This window comes from Antrostomus carolinensis, unplaced genomic scaffold, assembly GCF_000700745.2.
Source record: "Antrostomus carolinensis isolate BGI_N321 unplaced genomic scaffold, ASM70074v2 scaffold5064, whole genome shotgun sequence".
Classification (NCBI taxonomy): domain Eukaryota; kingdom Metazoa; phylum Chordata; class Aves; order Caprimulgiformes; family Caprimulgidae; genus Antrostomus; species Antrostomus carolinensis.
In genome coordinates, this window is record NW_010311272.1 from 137365 (window position 1) to 157054 (window position 19690).

At 39.0% G+C, this 19690-nt stretch overlaps 1 protein-coding gene across 1 annotated transcript in view; it reads left to right on the plus strand.

The window, feature by feature from the left end:
• The window catches only part of TRPC7 (transient receptor potential cation channel subfamily C member 7), a 69881-nt gene extending 53663 nt beyond the window's left edge, over window positions 1–16218 (plus strand). The window contains exons 7-11 of the mRNA XM_010166677.1: window positions 4599–4794; window positions 7676–7897; window positions 10837–10917; window positions 15270–15345; window positions 16076–16218. Of these exons, the coding sequence (XP_010164979.1) occupies window positions 4599–4794; window positions 7676–7897; window positions 10837–10917; window positions 15270–15345; window positions 16076–16218 (718 nt within the window). The remainder of the gene's footprint in view (window positions 1–4598; window positions 4795–7675; window positions 7898–10836; window positions 10918–15269; window positions 15346–16075) is intronic.
• The last annotated feature ends 3472 nt before the right edge of the window (window positions 16219–19690 follow it).

Here is a 19690-nt window from a genome sequence, read left to right on the forward strand (position 1 = left end):
AACGTTTACTAAACTGATGACTGCTCACTGGAGTCAAGATGCTCCAGGGATGTTTGGATTGTGAAGAGTCTTGTCAAAGGGCAATGCTCTCCCTCCTTAACTTCAGCCTGGTGACTACTTATTCTGGGGGGACTTTGTGTCGTTATGAAGCAAATTTTCCACGAGCATATATTTTCCTTTTAAGAATTTAGAAGAGATTTTAAATAAACTTACTTTCTTCTGATTGTTTAAACACGCAGGAGTGTCAAATAATGATCAGTGAAAATGAGCCCTTTCATCCCATGAAACAAAGAGAATAGATTAACATTCATCCAGAAAATCCTTCTCAGACATCTCATTCAACAAGCTAGAAACACTGAGGTATACAAACAATTTTAATAAGCTAAGACAAAGTTGGCAGATGGGCAGCAACCAGCTCTAGCAACATTTCCTTCTCTATTTTTTGGGAGCTGCCTGTGGGTCTTGCTGAAGGTGATGGGGTGCTGCTGCTATTAACTTATTTGTGAAAAGAAGGCAGATTTCAGTATTAGAGCTGAATAGGTGCTCAACTGTTCATTCACTGAAAATTCACTGGGGCAGAGAAGAATAACGCTTACTTTGGTGTCCTCACAACCATTCTGTGACTTCAGAGATGTCACTGAATGCATTTCCTGGTGGATATGTTTGTGCAATTCTAATGAGGATGGGTGAAATCTTATAGAAAACAAGTTTTATACTCAGAAATGTGACTATTTGACTATGGAACCTGATTCTAGTCAGGACAGCAAACAACCCATTGGATTTGTGTGCTGATTGATTGCGGCCAGTTGAACAGTTCGATGTTTTAAATATTTTCAATTGATTGTGGCCAGTTTCAAAGGGTATTGAAGTGGGAGCGCACTGGACAGCCCCAGTGAGAAACCTTAGGCAAACAGCTACTCACTGAAATAACTTTGAACTAAACATTTAAGAAAACCACCTCTTCCCAGGACAGTACATAGGCAGGAAAAAGAGTGCACATTTGTCCAGATACCACTCAGAGGGAATCACTCACTCGGTTCTAATGATAATAATCAGTGAGTGTTTGGTGTAACTTTCACCTTCCCTTGCTATTGCACTTTTGAATTCACGTGCTCTTGTTTTGCTTGTGTTGTCATCTACAGAGGGACCACGTCGCAACTCTGAATTGAGTTATCAAAGACAAAGTTTGATAGTCACAGACATAGTTTCTGTCATTTCTTCCATTTTAATGTTCTGGATGCAAAGGAAACAAAGATGCAGGAGACTTTACTTCACACAGTTAAATACAAAAATTATTTAACTAACCATGGTATACTTTCAAAAAAAAATTTGTAAGTTCTTCAGTGTTTTGCAGGCGACCCCAGCTATGTTTATCTGTTTATTGTATGCTGTGTACAGAACACAGCCCTTGAAACAGCCTGTAATTAAGAACATGCTATGCAAACAAAATCGAAATGGAGGCAAGACTGATTGTGCTCATCTTGCTTTCTGCATCACAAATCAGGCTGAAGGCTACAACGAGAGGTTTTCTGTCTCCTTCTCCCCAAAGGGAAATGTGACTCACTGTTCAGTGCCAATGTTATTTTGAGGCCTGAAGGCTTTTTACTTCTCATTTTGCTTTGTCAAAATGTGATGGTTTTTTTAGATTATATTGACTGCATTGCTTTTTTGGCAGTGTTACATCTCAACCAATCAATTTAAGGAAATAACTCAGCTGAAAGGATGCCTTAAGCTTTCTTAAAGCAGAGGACACAAGATTGACATGAAATCACAGCTTTGCCGTGATCTTTTTTGATGAGCAGCTCACTGCTGTTTGTTTACAAAAGCGAGGAAAATCTGCAACTAGATGAACGCCTATGGTCTGTTTTCTTCCTTGATGCAAAATCTTTGTTTAACTTTTACAGGACTATGAGTACTGAAACAAACAAACAAAAAAATCTCTTTGCTCTCTCCCCACATCAAGAATCAGCTCTAGCACCGTAGAAAGTGCAGGTACCCATCTCCACAAGGAACATCAGTCAATCTGCCAAGGCCAGATCCTTCTGCTACCAGGAGCTGTCAGCCTGGGCAGAACTCCTGACTTCCTCTGTTATTTCATTTGTCTGCCTTTGAGAAGGATAAAACACCCGCTGACCCTGCAGGAAGGGGGTAAATTGCTTAGCTGGCAATGATGAGACACATCAGCATCTTGGAATCTTTGAGAACTTGGCTCGAAACATCCTCGACTGGTGTTTTAGTGAGATGTTCTCAAAAAAAAAAAAAAGAAACAACTGATGTTCCCTGTGACCCGTGCCAAATCTCGTGCAATTTGGCAGTAATTGAAAAGAGAGAGAGAAAGAGTCACCCAGCCTTTTTGGAGGGTAGTGATGGATTAGTACAAGGTCTCCTTAGAAATGTTTCTTCTACAAGAAGCAGATCTGCCTAGGGACATTGCTAAGCACTATTTTGGGGTGCTTCAGGTCAGGTCCACCTCTCACACCACCTTCCCAGTCCCACCACCATATGTTCTTGTCCCTTACCTGACACTAGGAATAAGGACTATGGACATTTGCAGAGGAGCACAGGGGCTGCACTGGAGCCCAGCACCCTGTCCCTTGCCCTCCTCTTCTGCAGTGCTCTGGGCAGTCAGGGCTGCTCACAGTCCTTAATTAACATTTCAAAGAGATTCTGGCACCACTCCAGAACACAGGTTAATAATGTTTAAACTGGGAAAAGGAGCAGAGTTGACACATTGTATTAAAATCTGCCAGCGGGGTGGAAAACTAAGGGAACCTTTCCAAATTAAAGAAGAAATGTTAATAGCAGGGGGCAGCTGGGATCAAGGCTGGGGGTTATGGTTTTTATTAGTTTGAGAAGTGATTTAGGCAGCAGATTTCAAAGCCAGAGATTTTTGGTGTTAATATGTTCTTTAACTGGAAAGTACAATATTTAATAGAATAAGCACTGGCCAGATTGCTATGGCAGAAGTACAGGGTATCTGACAGATTCATGCTAGCTACCCTTCCCTGCAGAAGAGGGCAGGAGACAAGAGTAGAATGTTACAGGAGAGGAAATGTCCATCAAGTGAAAAAGTGATGGCACTTGTCTACAGCCCAGTTGTAGCTCATCCCACAAGTGTATCTTTGTGTGGTGTCCCAACCACACATGGGAACTCTTCGTGGGGACTGAAGAGAAAGCCACAATTTAAATGAAGTTGTGTGGCAGGTCTTTGAAACGCCCCTCAGGGTTACTCCCTACAAGTCATTGGAGTTACACTGGCTGAGAATGATATCTAAATATTTACTGCAGTCTGACTACTACTTGTAAATGGAATATGGAATACCATAAATTATGATGGGTGATAAATAGCAGTTCCCTGTGGCAGAAAGGAATTACCCAATGCTCTGCACTAGCCTTTCAAAGGGTTGCAATCAATTCCTTTTATTTTCATGCATGGTGTAATTGATACTGGAGTTGATGTAAAGCTTATTGTTCTCTTAGGATGTGTCGTAGTTTGTGTCTATAATCTGGTTTTATGAACAGATTTAGCAGGATTAGGTTGCCACTCGAGTTAAACAACATTTCATCAAAATAGTTTGTAAATGGCATTGTTTTCTTAGAAGATGGTTAACTCCTGGCAGGCAGGGGGAAAGGGAGGTAATTAACTGTTAACATGCTGAGGAGTGTTCAGTGAAGGCAAAATTGTTTTAAAATTAAAGATTAATCAAACTGCTTCCAAAATTTACCAGCAGACCTCCCTCCTCCTTCCTTCCTTCCTTCCTTTTCAGTTGTGGCTTCTCCCCTTCTGTGTGTTACAGCTTTGACTGCTCTGAATCAGACTCTCCTTTTGACCTATCAGTCCAGCTGCATCCTTTCCAGTCCCACTTCTCTTTCCCATTGATTTATTCCCCACTTTTTTTTCCCTGTCTTTCAACCTTTTTATTTTCCTCTGGTTCCTCTCTACTTTCAAGCAGGGGTAATAACTAAAAATGCCTCTCTGCAACATCTTCTACCACCCCTTAATTTCATTTTTTTCCTACAAATGCTTGGGCATCTGACATTTTTGCAGTCCCAAAGCAGGATGGGAAGAAAATCAGACTATGATCTGACTATATTTGCACTGTGTGCTCATTGTATTAATGCTGCTAATTAGAACTTTTCAGTCACTCTTCCTGGGTAAAAAGTAATGCTTCTCTTCAGCCCTGGAAGTCACATATAAGGAGGTCAAACGTGGTTCCTTCTTCCCTTTCCCAAATAATCTCTACTTGTCTTCTCTGGATGAGAAAAGGGTGAGTGAGTAGATTTAAAAAGCTCTACACAAAAAGTTTCAAACTGCAAGTTGCCCGTGAGGAAGTCCTTAATAGGAACACAAAATCCAGTTGACAAATAATACACCTGAGAAGAACAGATGGAGCAAATAAGGGGTGACTGTAACTTGATAATATCTTTATCAAATCAGGAAATATGATTTGGCGCATCCCTGGGTGATGGATAAAGGCTTCCAATGACTGTGCCAAGGCATCATATTTATATTAGTGGATTGTCACTTTTTTTTGTCAGCATTTGGCCTGGCTAACTTGGTGTCATCTCCATAAAATGATTGTTTGCTTTATTTTTAGGGTAGAAGAAAGTTTTAAAACCTTATTCTGGTCAATATTTGGCTTATCTGAAGTGATATCTGTGGTGCTGAAGTACGATCATAAATTCATTGAGAATATTGGATACGTACTCTATGGAGTATATAATGTGACTATGGTGGTGGTGCTGCTCAATATGCTAATAGCCATGATCAACAACTCCTATCAGGAAATTGAGGTAAGATTAGATTACAAACTCAATGTACTTAATTATGATTGATAATGAAAACTTTACAAAAACAAGGAAGCTGTATCTTATTCCATTTGCGAGATTAGAGTGCTGTTGAAACAGACTTTACATGGTGTAAGAGTTAAGGCTCTGTCTGTCCTCCCCAGATTAGGATTGAATTAATAATTAACAATAAATCATTCCTAGAACAACTTCAACTTCCTTGTTTTTGATGATCATCTCTGAGTAAACCCAATTTCCTCTACATGTATTTAATGAAAGCAATTTCTGATATTTTTTACTGCCTGTGATTGTTATGATAATTTACCCATGTTTGTTACCTTAGCTGCATTGTTTGCTCATGGTAGAGTAATATTTCATCTGTTTTTTCCCATGTTCTCTACTGCTTAAACACTGAAGCCCATGTAGGTCTAAAGCTCATGTATGTATATTTTAAAATTCCATATTTTCCAAATACCAGGCATACAATCTTGATACAGACTTTTTTTGAGGAGCGTCTAGGTCTTCAAAACATAATTACATGTACATTCACAAAAAGCAACTTGTAAAGGTTATGAACACAGCCCTCAAGGAATGTGAACAGGTTTCTGCAGAAAGGTGTTTGCAAGGTTTACTCGGCCTTGTTCAGTAGCGTTGCTATTAGCAAACTGGATTTGCTAAATGCTTTGGATATAAACAACTCCCTGCTAATGTAAATAAAGGCAGAAAAGAAAAATATTTGGATAACGTTGATGCTGAGTCACCTCTTTCTTCTGATTTGTTAAATGTCAAGTTTCCGTAGTTGGGTTTGTATTAATTATTTGTTCTAATCTCCCCTCAAAACCTGACACTGAAAAAGGCCAGAGCTGAAAATATTTTCTCACGGAAATGTCTGATTCATCCATCTACTGTAGTGCAAATATAACTCTATCTTTTGTGTGCCATAACTAAGTCTAAATGTCAGAAAGACCTTACATATGTTCTCTGCCCTAGAAGCTTTCCTGCCTGCAGAAGGAAAAGCCATTTCCCCAAAGGTTTCTAATAATTTAAAATCAAGCATCTTCCTGAATCCTCTTCTACTGAATCAAGATTTATTTCTGAAGGGGTCTCAGCCTCTTACTGCATTTTCTAATTTATTGTAGTAGATAAAGTTGTTCTTGAAAGTTTCCAAAGGAAAAAAACTCTAAAAATACCTGAAGAGATGGCCTATATTAATTTTCTAGTCTAAACTTTGTGATGACCATTTTTCTGGAAAAATGCTTTATCATCCTTCTTGATTGCATGGAAATTTTCAAAACGTTGTTAAAGACTACTTGTAGCTGTCAGCAAACAAAACAAATGTGAGCTATTTGGCCCAGATCCTCCTAGTTGTGGACTGGGAAAAACTAGTAAATCTCATACTAGTTCCTTTCAATACTCTTTAGCAGGGAGATTAAAGACAAAGTCATTCTGCTGACTGCAGAGAAAGTTCCTTTTGCCAATGTGTTTATCTGATGACAGCAATGTCAACAGCAACAGCGAGTGGTCATTACTTAGGAATTTAATTCCTATTATGGTCAGTGGGGATATATTTTACTGTTAGCTGGAGTGACAAGATCATAATCTCATGCTTTCCATTCAACGTCTCTCTTCAGCTACTTCTGTTTTTATTCTGTTTATGCCTCAAGTATTAGTGCTTCCTGCCAACTTTGCATTTATGGAAAGAAAAAAATCCTTTTGCCAGCCAGAAACCAGAACTAATTCTATCAGTAGCTCCTTAGCTGCTTAAGAGAAAATCACTAAAACAGTTCACAAGTGATTTCCACTGTAATTCAGCTTAAGGCATCTGTGAGGTGCAACCCCAAGCAATAAGTCCAAATGTCAGAAGTGAATGCTGCTTCATTGGCGAAGACATATTGCTGTAACTGTGACAGAATTAATCTCAATTGTGTTATGCCAGTTTTTGACTGGGTTTCAGAGGTAGAGAGTAATCAGAGGTTATTAATTTCAGCAGAACACAGATGTACATGAGTATGGGGTGTTGGCAGAGCCATGCTTCTATTGATGCTCCATATAAACCACAATGAAAACAGCTGTAGAGCAGCTGTATCTCATCCTTTCTTTTGCCTGATAAATGGCCCTGATACATGGCCCTGACCATCCTCCTATACAAATGCCAAGCAGATCTGTGAAGCATGTGCTAACCTTGCCCTTGTGCTTGGAAGTGATCGTGACCCACCTTGATAGTTCAAAAAGGAGATTCACAGACACTGAGTGATGCCACTTCATCAGTGGCAGGACGTGAATAGTAAGAGAATTAAGGTGTATTGATCTAGAATTAAGGTGTGTTGATCTAGGGATAGGTGATGGTGAATGCCAACAGGATTAATGGTCAGCTAATACTAGAAGAAATCATTGACCTAGCCTCTTCTATGGGGGGTTCCTGGCAACTGCAGGGATAACAGTTAGCTGGCAGTTAGGTAGCATTGCAGTTAATCAGAGACAGTCTTTGTTGTTGTTGTTGTTGTGCACATAACAGTTTCTTCTGCTTTTTGTGACTATATTCTGAAACATTCATTTATTAGCATAGCACAAGCACCAGATTGTTAGTGGAAGACAACCCCTTTGGTATCCAAGGAAAAATAGGCAATAGTTTAGTATCTGAAGGACATATACTCTCTGTTTATCCATTGCTTTGTTCAAATTTTCCTTATTTTGAGACTACCACACAGAAGCCTACAAAGACATACTGTGCGAAGGGGGTCTTGGTTTGGCAAACAGAAATCTGATTCTAGTTAAATCCTACCTGTATGTTTGTCCTTGTCATATCTAAATTCCTTCCTATTTACTAATTATGCATTTTGATGGGTTTTGTTTGTTTTGTTTTGTTTTTTTCTCTTCCCTTCCCAAGGAGGATGCAGATGTGGAGTGGAAGTTTGCACGTGCCAAGCTCTGGCTATCCTACTTTGATGAAGGAAGGACTTTACCTGCTCCTTTTAATCTAGTGCCAAGCCCTAAATCATTTTATTATCTCATACTGAGAATAAAAATGTGCCTCATAAAACTCTGTAAATCTAAGGCCAAAAACTGTGAAAATGATCTTGAGATGGGGATGCTGAATTCCAAACAACGGGTATGTTGTATCTTCACTTTTCACTTTCTTTGTAGAAAAGATTAATGATGGACCTTGTGGAGGGGGTTGTATTGCACACAGGTAGATCACGGAGAGCACAGCCCCTTAATCTGCCTCATCATTACATATTATTTATATTACTATAATTAAACCTAGAGGGTCTTGTGGCCTCATTGTACTAGACATTGTCAGGGCACTGGGAAAAGAGCAACTTTTATAAAAGCAGGCACTTTTACAAGGGAGTTTCCCAAGGCCACATAAGCAAGGTCAAAGGGCACAAGCTGAGGCACAAATAACATCCCAGCTTGTCCGGCTCCTCATCTACCCAGCAACCCTTTATACCTCTTCTAAACATCCACCTTCCTTTAAGTGATTTCCAAATTCATTTTGCTGTCATTAGAACATTTTCTGTCATTCCAGGTTTGGGAACAAGTTTCCAAGCAGGGCTTGATAACACCTCCTAAATACCTATAATTAACAATCTCTCTACTTCCATCTGCCTAGTGATGTGTAGCCACTAACGGGTAGATCCTGCCTCAGCCACTGCCCCTTTTGTCATTTGAAATAGAAATTTGATTTGGAAATACTGGTTACACAACAGCACTCTCTCCTCAGCACTAGCAAGTGTCTGCATGACAAAGCAAGATTGATGCAAGAACGTGGTTAGCATAAAGACTCTTCCCAACAGAATTAGCTTTGCTCCCCCATGGGAAAATGCCAGAGAAATTAGAGAAAATGATATTGCTTGTGGAAATTATTATCTGCAACACAGTGCAGTGTGTCACTGGGATAAAGCATCCCTAGCACATAAATTTGTAACAAACACAATCCCAGTCACAGGACAAGTCCACCTGCTTTACATTGGAGGAGAAAAGGCCCAAACATTCATAGAACTCAACCACAGCTGCTCACCTACTATCATCAAATTCAGAGTTCAAAAATGCGAGGAGGCAGCTTTGCTTAAAAGTGTTATTTAGTTTCTTAGCTCAAGCTGGGTTTGAAACCAAAGAATAACACTAGGAACCCATTCCTGGGGAAAAAGAAGAGCCCTCTGAAAGGTATTCGCTCTTATTTTTAAGTTCATTGCACGTGAGAGGCGAGTGTGGCTCCTTACCAGGCTGGAAAGCCTTTTTAGGGCAGCCTGCTCTTAGACCCATCCACCTAGGCTTGAAAACCCCAGCTGTGTGGCACTGCACAAGAGAGGGAAGAAGTGAGGGACATTGGGACTCTTCAACTGAGATTTCGGCAGCCAACCCCCCAGTTTTAAGCTTTCAAAAGGGAAAAGGTGTAATAAAAGAGACCAAGAGACCTAGGAGAAGGAAAGGAAGGTTGGAGGAGACTTTACATTTGCCTTTGTAATGTGCAGCCTGCTTTGGGGCTTTGTCTGGATCTCTTGGCTCTCCTTGAAGGCTGAGCAATACAACTCATGGTGAACCATCCAGCTCCAGGCAAAGCCCATGGCCTTGGGGAAGATCATGCTCCCTTGAATTTAGGAGAACTGCTCAGGTCTGATGTTCATTCAGTCTCTGCCAGAGCCTAAATTGAAGGGAGAAGTATATCCAGGGGTTTCACTCCATGTTATCAGTTAATTTATCTTCCCAACACAGTAAGCATTGCCAAGGTAGACAAGCATTTGGGTGCATTTTACTCTATGAATTAATTTAACACTATTATTGATTACTGAAAGACCCACTAGAACAGTGGAGTCTTGAAATAAAGAAATGTTTGTCCTTTAACTATCTCAAATGATGATTAAAAAATATAATATTTTTAAAAGGTTATCTGAAGCCAACCACAAAAAGCTTGCTTTGTTTTAAATTTAATTTCTGCTCCAAAGCATAAACCAAAGTAATAAAATTTTCTTTAAGCCCCTTCTTCCCCAAGCCACACGAGTGAAAGTGTCTGGCTTGCCCTTTTTCATGGAACTCATGTAAAATCCATAGTTTGACACAGACAATTAAGAGTACCAGCCATTTCTTGCTTGCCTGTTGATTTTGTTCACAGATTATCTTCAAAACAGTCCCTGTAAGAGCATAGCACACCTTATGAGGGAGAAATTAAAAAAAATAATTACAAGATTACTTCAGCCTTTTATTCCAATCATCATCAGCATACTGATTTTAAAAAAATAAAATAAAAATCACCTATTTCTCAGGATCCCTCATTCAGTCATTCAGGGAAGAAAAACCCTTAACCAGGGCTTTCCCTGTACATCCACTTGCATATAGGTTCAGATATATATACAATGATATGTGTTGGGTCCTTTGGGTCTATGATATTAATTAATTCCTTTGAACAAGTTATTTTTTTCATTAGTACCTGAACCAAAATATTCAGAGGTGGATAACAGAGTCAAAGAGATCTGATATAAATATGGTGTGTAGTCTTCAGAAAAATATCCTTGGAAGCTTCTAGAGTACAAAATTAGGAGCTATGATGTCCTCTGATAAAAAATACTACTCTATCTAAAAATAATGCCTATTTTTATTGAGCTAAAAAAGTAGCAAATAGTACTGCTGTTTTAAAAGAACCAGTGAAAATCTATTGTTTCAAATTTGCTTTTGTACCACATGGATTTGTTCTCTTTAAACATAAGTATTTATTTTTCTTCCTTTCTGAAATTATGTTATAAATTGATAATCACCGATCTATTTTAGATTAACATATTTTGTGTTTCTTAATATCTCTTGTCTAAAACTCGTGTGAGAACATCAGTTTTGTCTAGACCATTTAGAATCCATTATTTTCAATAATTTGAGGGTTTTGACACTTTTATCTTTCAAAAGTTTATCTTTTTAGACCCAACCATGCTGGCTTTTATTCTACTCAGACATTGAACCATTTCCTACTGTTTTTATAAAGCTCTGTTTAGTTTGGGACTGTCGGGGTATGAGAAGCTATCGTTGATTTAACTATATAATGATGTTTTATAATTTCAGAAAGTTCGTTTTCACTCTAGCACTCGAAATACAGAAAATTTTTCAGTGAAGAACGCTTATAACAAGCCCACAAGATATCAGGTAATCAAGGCCATGAAAGAAAGACTCAGGAAAGAGATCTGTCAGTGAACAGCTCTTACCTGCAAGGTTCATGTTTGCCTTCTTCCAGTTGATGCCATCCCTTGATGTGCCAGGCTGTGGCTTAGCACGGGCATGGGACTGGGCTGGGGTGATTCAGAGATAAATGCACCCATGGAAATACACATGGTGTTAGCATTTGTCATGCTAATTAATTCCACTCAAGGGTATTTAATTTAATACAAGAAATATCATTCAAGCTTTAATCCTCCAGTCCTGCACTGACAGCATTTCATTTGTCATGACACAGAGTCATCTCTCCAGCCTTTGCATTAACATTTGCATGTGCTTCCTCTGGCAGTGACTTATCCTACTGAGATTAACCTGCAATGTGGTATGGTTCAAAAATACAGGAACTAACACAACTGTCTGTCTTGGCTGAAGTGTTTGTGCCAGCAGATGTGTTATTTTTTGTGCAGACATGTGATAGGGTAACATGATAAGCAAAATGTGCCCCACAGGATTTTTTTCCCTATTTTTTAAGATAAAGTGTAGAGGAGTCTGATGGCAAGTGATATGTTTGAAGGAACCAACATTTAAGAGAGGTTAGGGAAGTAATAGTTAAGTTGGACAAAATGTGCAATGGCAATTCTAGAAGAGGTTTGTCTTGTGTTGGTCCAGCATCCGGCATAATGGGCTCCTGGACTGTACAGCAGACCAGCAATATATAACTGGTTTTAAAAGTTGTTCAGACTTTTGTGCCAGGATAGGAGAAGCATCTGAAAATCTAAGTTAGAAATGGGATATATTCACTCTGGCATCTGGAGTTAGTTGGCTTGTTATCATCAAAGGCAAAGGGAAGGAATTATTTTGTCCCACTCAAAATGGCATTTCTGCATTTCTGACATGTCTCCATCCATTCAAACCCACAGGTAACAGAGAGATATGTCAGCCTCTGCTGGACTCACTCGCTTCCTGCAATTACTTCTAAGTGAGACCACCTAATATTTGTGGTAAATTAGACCCTCATTTCCAAGGTTGAAAAAGCCAAAGGTGGCTGTGAAAAATAGGTAGAGAAAGATGACTACTTGTTATTTTGCTTTACTAAAGCATCTACTAGGTTTGTCTTCAAGTGATCTTAGAAAGTTTCAGTTGCTGCAGGAAGAAATTGCCCAAATAATATAAGGAGAGTGTAATAGTCTTGATTATCTAAATATAAAGAAGAACAAACAGTTTGATAATCTGGCCAGCAAGCTTTCTTCTACAACTGGGGAAACCTTTGAAGCTGTAGCTTCTTGCTGAGCTGTTATCAAGTGATGTATCTGCAGTCTGTGTACTTGGACTACAGAGAGAGAGTGTTCTTGAGTGGTAAAAAAATATACAGCAATAATTTGAGAAGTAGGAAGGACAAGTCAACAAACAGCTGCAATGACCTGGCAAAACCATACCTTTATCAAATCCTCCTGAGCTGAGACTTTAAGATGGAGCATTGCTAAAATGCTGTGTTAAGCTCACAAGTTTTTCCCACTTTCAGCACTGTTGGCCTGTCATCTTCATCTACAAAACTCAGGAAAGGATTTGTCAGGAAAAGACTAGAAGGAACAGTTTGTACTTTTAAAGCCTCAGAAGTATATTTCTTTGCTGTTCGGAGAGACAAAATAGCAAAGAGTCAAGAAATGAGCAAATTATTTTGCTAGCTTCACTCTTGAGCTCTTCTACTAACTGATAAGAAGTGCATTTGAGATCACCAGGTTTGAGATCTGGTGTCCCTGAGTAGCTGTCCCCTCTGATCACTGCTGACTTGCATCTGATTTTTGACCAGGGACATAGCAAAGCATTTCCTTCCATGAGTGCTGCTCTGAGATCTCCCACACTCATGCCAAATGACACCTGCAGTGTCCACAAATGCAGCATGAAGAAGAAACCTGTGAATTAAATAGCAGTATTAAGGTCTGTAACAATGTGGTCTTCAACAATGAAGTCCAGCATAAAATGTTATAAATAGTGAAGTGGGAAGACAACATGGTCTCCACATTAAAGATGAGGAACAGAGGTCCAGAAGGACTTACCAGACCCAAAAATCCTATGGTCAAACCAGAAATTGAGTCCCAAATCTCATTAATTCAATTTCAGTGCCTTTGCCACAAATTTGTCCTTTTCTTCTCCTTTCCCTCTGTGCTAGAAGGTATAGAAAGTGTCCAGATAGCTGATGGCAAATGCAGAGCTTGAAGTTTGTGCCAATAAATACATTAAAAAAGATTTAATTCAGTGCAGAGTTATAATTTACAAATGCCTGACCTATTCCTAGAATCTGTTCTCTTAAGAGCAACACTCAGTAATCGAGCCTTGCATAGTATAAAAGTTCTCTAAGACCTGAAGAATTTCAATTAACTTTTAAAGAATGGGAGAACAGTACTTTATAGAAATAAGATGTATTTTGTTTCAAGTTTAGCATTCATTATCAAGAGGCTGTCTGTAAGTTTTGTTCAGCTTTTCCCTGCAGTAACCAGGATTATTTTCCCAAGAGGCTATTTCACTGATTGCAGCTAAAAGGAGCAGTACTGGGGAGAAGAGGAGAAGCGAGGCTTAGAAGCCACAGTGTAATATTGAGGGAAAAACTAATTACTTTCCTAAAGGTATTGGTAGAAACATCTACTAAGTGTCTAAGTAGACTCTTGTTAAAAAATGGTCACATTTTTAATATTTAGTTTCTGTAGACAAATCTATGGATTTAATATAATAGGCAACCTTAAGCTTGTGACTTCCATCACACACGGTGGTTGATATAGGATGGCATTTGAGTAGTGTCCATCAAAAACACAAGCTGTATGGGATCTGGAGTAGATAGATGTTATGTTAAATTTTTCCAGCTAATAAGAGCATTCACTATGTGCTGATTCCTTGTTTTAGTCTAAATTTCCTCTGTCATCTGTTCTGAAAAAATCATTTATTTTTGGATCTAGGATTTCCCTACTTTCCCCAAACATTACTTCATTTATGTTTTCTCAGGTGACAACCCTACTTCCCTCTGGATTCTACTACCTTGGCCATCTTCAACACACCGTACGTGCGCTCTGCCTCATCTCTGTTGCCTTAAAGACTCATCCGAGTAGCCAGATGCCTCTTTGACACAAGGACAGTCTTAGACATCCCATATTCCATGACTGCATGCCATTTATGTTCACATGCCTTTTGCTCTGTTATAATCCATATTTGGCTACTAAGAAAAAAGAACAGGTGTACTGATTTAATAATTCATATTTCACACTCTTTGCAGCATTTTTCAGTGATGTTCAAAGCAGAGACATGTGATTGCTCTGTGAATAAGTGATCCCATGCTGGGAGAGGCTTTTCCCTTAACAGTGGCCATCTGCTCAATGAAAGACATTTGTGTAGCTGTTCAAGAATGCTCACTGAGCTCTCCTCTGTTTGCAGAGGATGCACCTAAATCATTGTCTCTGATGGAGCAATCCTGTCTATGTTTAAGGTAGCTGAGAGGTTTTTTCCCATTGATGAATGTCTTTTCTGTAGTGAAGAACTGGCAATGACACAGACCTTCAGCTGTAACCCAGTGTGTAGCCCAAGACTGCCACAGTTACTTTCATTCTAGATAGATGTAGCTTATGCATTTTTAGAACAATATCACATTGCAAGCTCCCATCCATAGCCATTTTCTACTATTTCCATATCCTCTGTTCCTTACTAACAATCATCTCCCATTTTATAAGTCTATATCACTCTATTTTTTTCCCTGTGCACATCCCTTAAAATCTTCCATTTCCCTAAGAAACTTCACTTAAGCCAAGTTCTCCACTTCTGTTCAAACTCTTTTCTTTGTCCTTCCTTCGCTAAATTTATTTTCTCTCCTAAAACCCCAATTCCAAGGCAAACAGAGTCATTCTCTTAACCCTAGGTCCGATGTTTAGTTCATCATCAGGAGTGAGTTTGCTAACATCATTAATTAACAACTTCTTTCTTCCTGTAAAGTATTTTTTGCTGCTATATTAAACGGTGACATGCTAAATGAAGGCTCTGGATCCCTTTTCTTAGCTTGCTATTGGATTATTTGCATTTTTTTTCTGTCACTGGTACATACTCTACATTCATGTGCATCCCACAAAATACCCCAAAGTGCCTCGTACGTAGGCCCATTATGGAATGGCTATCGGCTGACTATTGTAGTACAAAGTATATAGTATAAAGAATAAAATATATGGGAAATCAATAAAAAATTCTCCTTGCATCCTCTGAAGCCCGATTTTATCCATAGTGAAATCAGGTGCTTGAATTGAGTCTAGAATTAAGGCAATGTGGATAAGCTCATGTTAAGATAAGTGTTTCTGTTCTCTTTTCAGAAAATAATGAAGCGGCTGATTAAGCGGTATGTACTGAAGGCTCAGGTTGACCGAGAAAATGATGAAGTCAATGAAGGCAAGTGGATTTTTGTGACTGACATAGATTATACCATGTAATGTTATTGCTATTGAGGGTTGAGCTTAGCTAACATCCTCTGTAGAGAGAGAGCACGCTCATGCTCACACTGAGGTGAACAGTGATGACTCTGATCCGCCCTTATGCTCTTGAAATTCTGGGCCTTTAATCTTCCTTAGCAGAACACATATATCATAAGATATGTCTTTACACAATCCTGCCCTGCTCTATAGTTCTACCTCTCCTTGCTTTACAACACCCACAATATTGCCAACACCTAATCTTGTCTCGGGGTCTAAGTAAAGCAATTTCTGACTGTCTTGCCCATGCCTGTCCCAAGGACTTTTTTTGAACTGGAGAAGGATTTGTATGGCCACAGTGTCACGTAGGATTTATATGTAGATGGAAAAGAACCTCCTTCTAACACCTCTTAAATGCTATCCTCCTACAAATATCCTGTGTAAGTGGAGATCAATATGTGGAGTGAGAACAGACTTGAGAAAAAATATGAATTTTCCATACCTAGTTGCTATTGCTGTCAGTAACCCTACTGCAAGTACAGGTTATTTCTTATAAATCAAATATTAGGTGTATAAATGCAGGGACATCATATGGAGCTCCACACACATTCATGACTGAAGGCACTGAAATTAATCCTTTCTTAGATCTTAAAACCATAGGTTAATTATTTGGTTCAATATTTCTAACAAGAATATTTTCCTCCTTTTAGGAGAACTTAAAGAGATCAAGCAAGATATTTCTAGTCTCCGCTATGAACTCTTAGAGGAAAAATCACAAGCTACCGGCGAGCTGGCACGACTAATACAGCAGCTGAGTGACAAATTTGGGAAGAACTTAAATAAGGACATTTGATGGAGAAACACAGAGAAAAGCAATTGATTTTCCAAACACTATTCAGTCTCAACCAGCATCTTAGGAGGGCAAAAACCATGCAAAAGATGGGTACCGCACGCTCAACTTTTGCTAACTAGCAAGTATTGGTAGGAGCACTTTGTACTACTGTGCTTGGTGAGTTACCAGTTAAATCTTTTATGATACAAAAGTGACTTACTGGTAAAAAAATATATGCCCTTTGACATCAGAAAGAGATGCACCATAGAGAAGGCACCTCTAGTCAAAGGTAAAAAAGCCAGATCACCCATCTGACTCTAGTGAAGACAATGCAGCTGTGCTGATTTATACCAACTGAGACTGTACTGATCAGAACCGGGTGAAGTCTGAAGAAAAAAATGTGCCAAGCATATTCCTTGAAAAATTTTAAAAATTCCTATCCTTGGGTGTGTACTCTCTTTTTATGTTTACATGGGTGTCCATGAAGATAACTCTGAACAGCACTGTGGTTAATGAGTTAATAAGCAAATGAGAAATTATATGCTGAAATGACCAAGGCAAAGTATGGCAGGTAGAGGTCACCTACCTTTTAGACTGGATGACAGCACTGGAAAAAATGGACCAAGCTCGTTGGGTAAAGCATCTTTTCACCCCTCTGCTAGAACCTGATAAAAGGATTCCCAGCCAAAAACTCCTCTCCACCTTTTCCGGCTATATTAGCTAGTCCACTAATGGATACAGTCTCTTTGTACACACCTAGCCTCTCTTTTATCCTTAGATGATCCCAGCTTCAACAACAGTGTACTGAAATACTCATCATGATGTGAAACTCACTTCCCAGGAATGTCCAGAAATAACATATATTGTGCTAATATGTTCAGTTCAAGGAACAACATTAATCCAGCGACAGCGATGCAACTGAGCTCAGCTTTCGGCTTCCAGAGGTCAAGAAACAAGGCGTAGGGTGAGATAAATCAGGAAGAACAAAGCCCAATAAATTCAGACTTTTAAATCAATATGAAAAAGCTTCAATTCCACTGAGAACATTCTGGGGGGGAAAAAAAAAAAAAAAAGGTAAATATCAAGGAAAGCACTGAAACACATCTTTCTAACAAGATTCAAAACCTACTATAAATGATCAGCAAATAGAAAAATCCTGATCCATGCTCCACCATAGTTGGGAAGTGATGACCGTGCAACACAACCACAAACTTGGATTGCTTGGGTTTTTACATTTAGCTACATGATTTCAACTACTTAAAGCACACCTTACTTCTTGGGAACCACTGAACTGTACTCTTTGTTTACAAGAGACACCTAGGAGATGAACATGGCATTTAGGTATCAGCTAAGAAAAAACAAGCAGAACCAGAAGGTGACCTGTGATCAGTTCTTAAGTGCCAGATGAGAACACAGATAGCCTAATAGAATAATAGTTATATTTGTATAAAAAAATAAAAAAAAAACCACAATAAAAAGTGTACTGTAGGTAGATCTGTTTAGAGAAAAGCAAAATACAGTATTTTTACCTTTAATAAGATTATCTTGTATACTGTAATATTTTTACCTAAAAATGGGAAAAGAAAAAAATAAAATTACCTCATAATATTTTGTTGTACATTGAGTGAAATATTTGCCTGGTCTTTTTGACTATTCAATACATGGAGGTTTTTTTGCTTTTCTGCAATGTGTGAACAATGAAATCATTATATGAAACAATTTTGCTATAGGGATTCTAAAGCCCAAAAAAGTTAAAAAGCTAAACTTAAACTACACTACATTTAAAAAGAATAAAACTAAGAAATTAAAGGTTCTGTGACCAAGGATGGTGGGCAAAAATTACTCCAGTGCTTAATTTGCATTTCTTGTATCCTTATTAATGCATTTCTAAAATTAGGTTCTAAGAACAGAAATTCATCTCAGCTGGCTTCAGACAAGCATAGTGCAGGTACTGAGCGTGTGCTCCAAAGTTCAAGGAGTAACATTGAAGGCTTTAGCTGGTAAAACAACTGAGATGACACTTACCCCTGGATTACCTCATCTGGGTAACTGGTACTTTACTGGGCTCCAGCACAGGGTAACTTCTCCCAGAGCTGTTTTTTACAAATATGGGAAATCTGTTGCTTTTCCCTGATAGCTCTTGCAGTGCAGTGTCATGATGAAACACCTGAATGTCAACGTTCAATGGAGGATACCAAATGCCAGTGTAAGACAGACACTGCAAGTAATAATATTTGCAGGAATAACTCATCACTTTGGGTTGTCTTCCATTATTTAAACCAGAAAATGTTGCTAATTTCAATATTCAGTTTTCCCCATAAGAAGAAGGAATATCTTTCATGGTAATGCTACTTTTTTTTCCCCCCAACTTTCCAGCAACTGTGCAAAACATTTTCAGTTTTAGAAAATCAGCCCTGTTGCTACAGCACTGTTTTAAAATTTAATTTCCTTACAGCTCTGCACCTGGCTCCCGATCAAAGCATTGCTTTACCCTTCCCATTCAGTGTTTTAGCATCCCTTAGGAATTTAAGCAGAACTATTCAAGGTAGAACATACAATAACCACCATAGTTTCCATTTTTCATGATTTTGCACACCAAGTCTCATGAGAAAGTCAAGTGGAAATGCCATGATGCACTTACCTGTTGTATATTTAAATGCAGCTCAACAAAACTCCTGTCCTAAAGTACAGCAACGCCAACAGGAATGTTCTCCTACTGCTGAATATTGTCATCAATAATCACAAATAACAACGCACTGTGAATACCTTTGCTGAGTTATGTGGGCTCAGGTGGAGGCACAGCCGTGCCACATCAGCTGCTGCCCTTATAACATCTCTGTAAATGAAGCAGTGCAGTCACAGAATCACAGAATGGTGGGGGTTGGAAGGGACCTCAGGAGACCATCCAGTCCAACCCCCCTGCCAAAGCAAGTTCCCTACCCCAGGTGTCAGAGAAAAGCGTCCAGGTGGGTTGGAACATCTCCAGAGATGGAGACTCCACAACCTCTCTGGGCAGCCTGTCCCAGGGCTCTGGTACCCTCCCAGTAAAGCTTTTCCTTAGGTCTGTATGGAACTTCCAGTGTTCCAGCTTTTGCCCATTGCCCCTTGTCCTGTCACTGGCTACTACTGAAAAAAAGCCCGGCCCCAGTAGCCTGCTGCGCTGCATTCAGGCATTTGCTATGAAAGAGCATAATATTTTCTAGGACTTTGAAAGTAGACTAAAAGATGTATAAAAAGTACCATTAAAAAAAAAAAAAACACAACCTGCTTCCTCCCCTTTTGCATTTACATTCCAGGAACTATCAAGGCACTGAGACTTCTTATATAAATATTCATAACAAGCAAAATCCCACTTCATCAGAGTGCTTTTCTCATCTGGTCCCAGAAACACACCCAAGGAAGCTGCACACTGTGTATTAATGTGCTATCAGCAAAAATGATGTTAAAATCGTGGTTTATTCTCCAAGGTCTGTTTATAAGAAATTAAAATGAA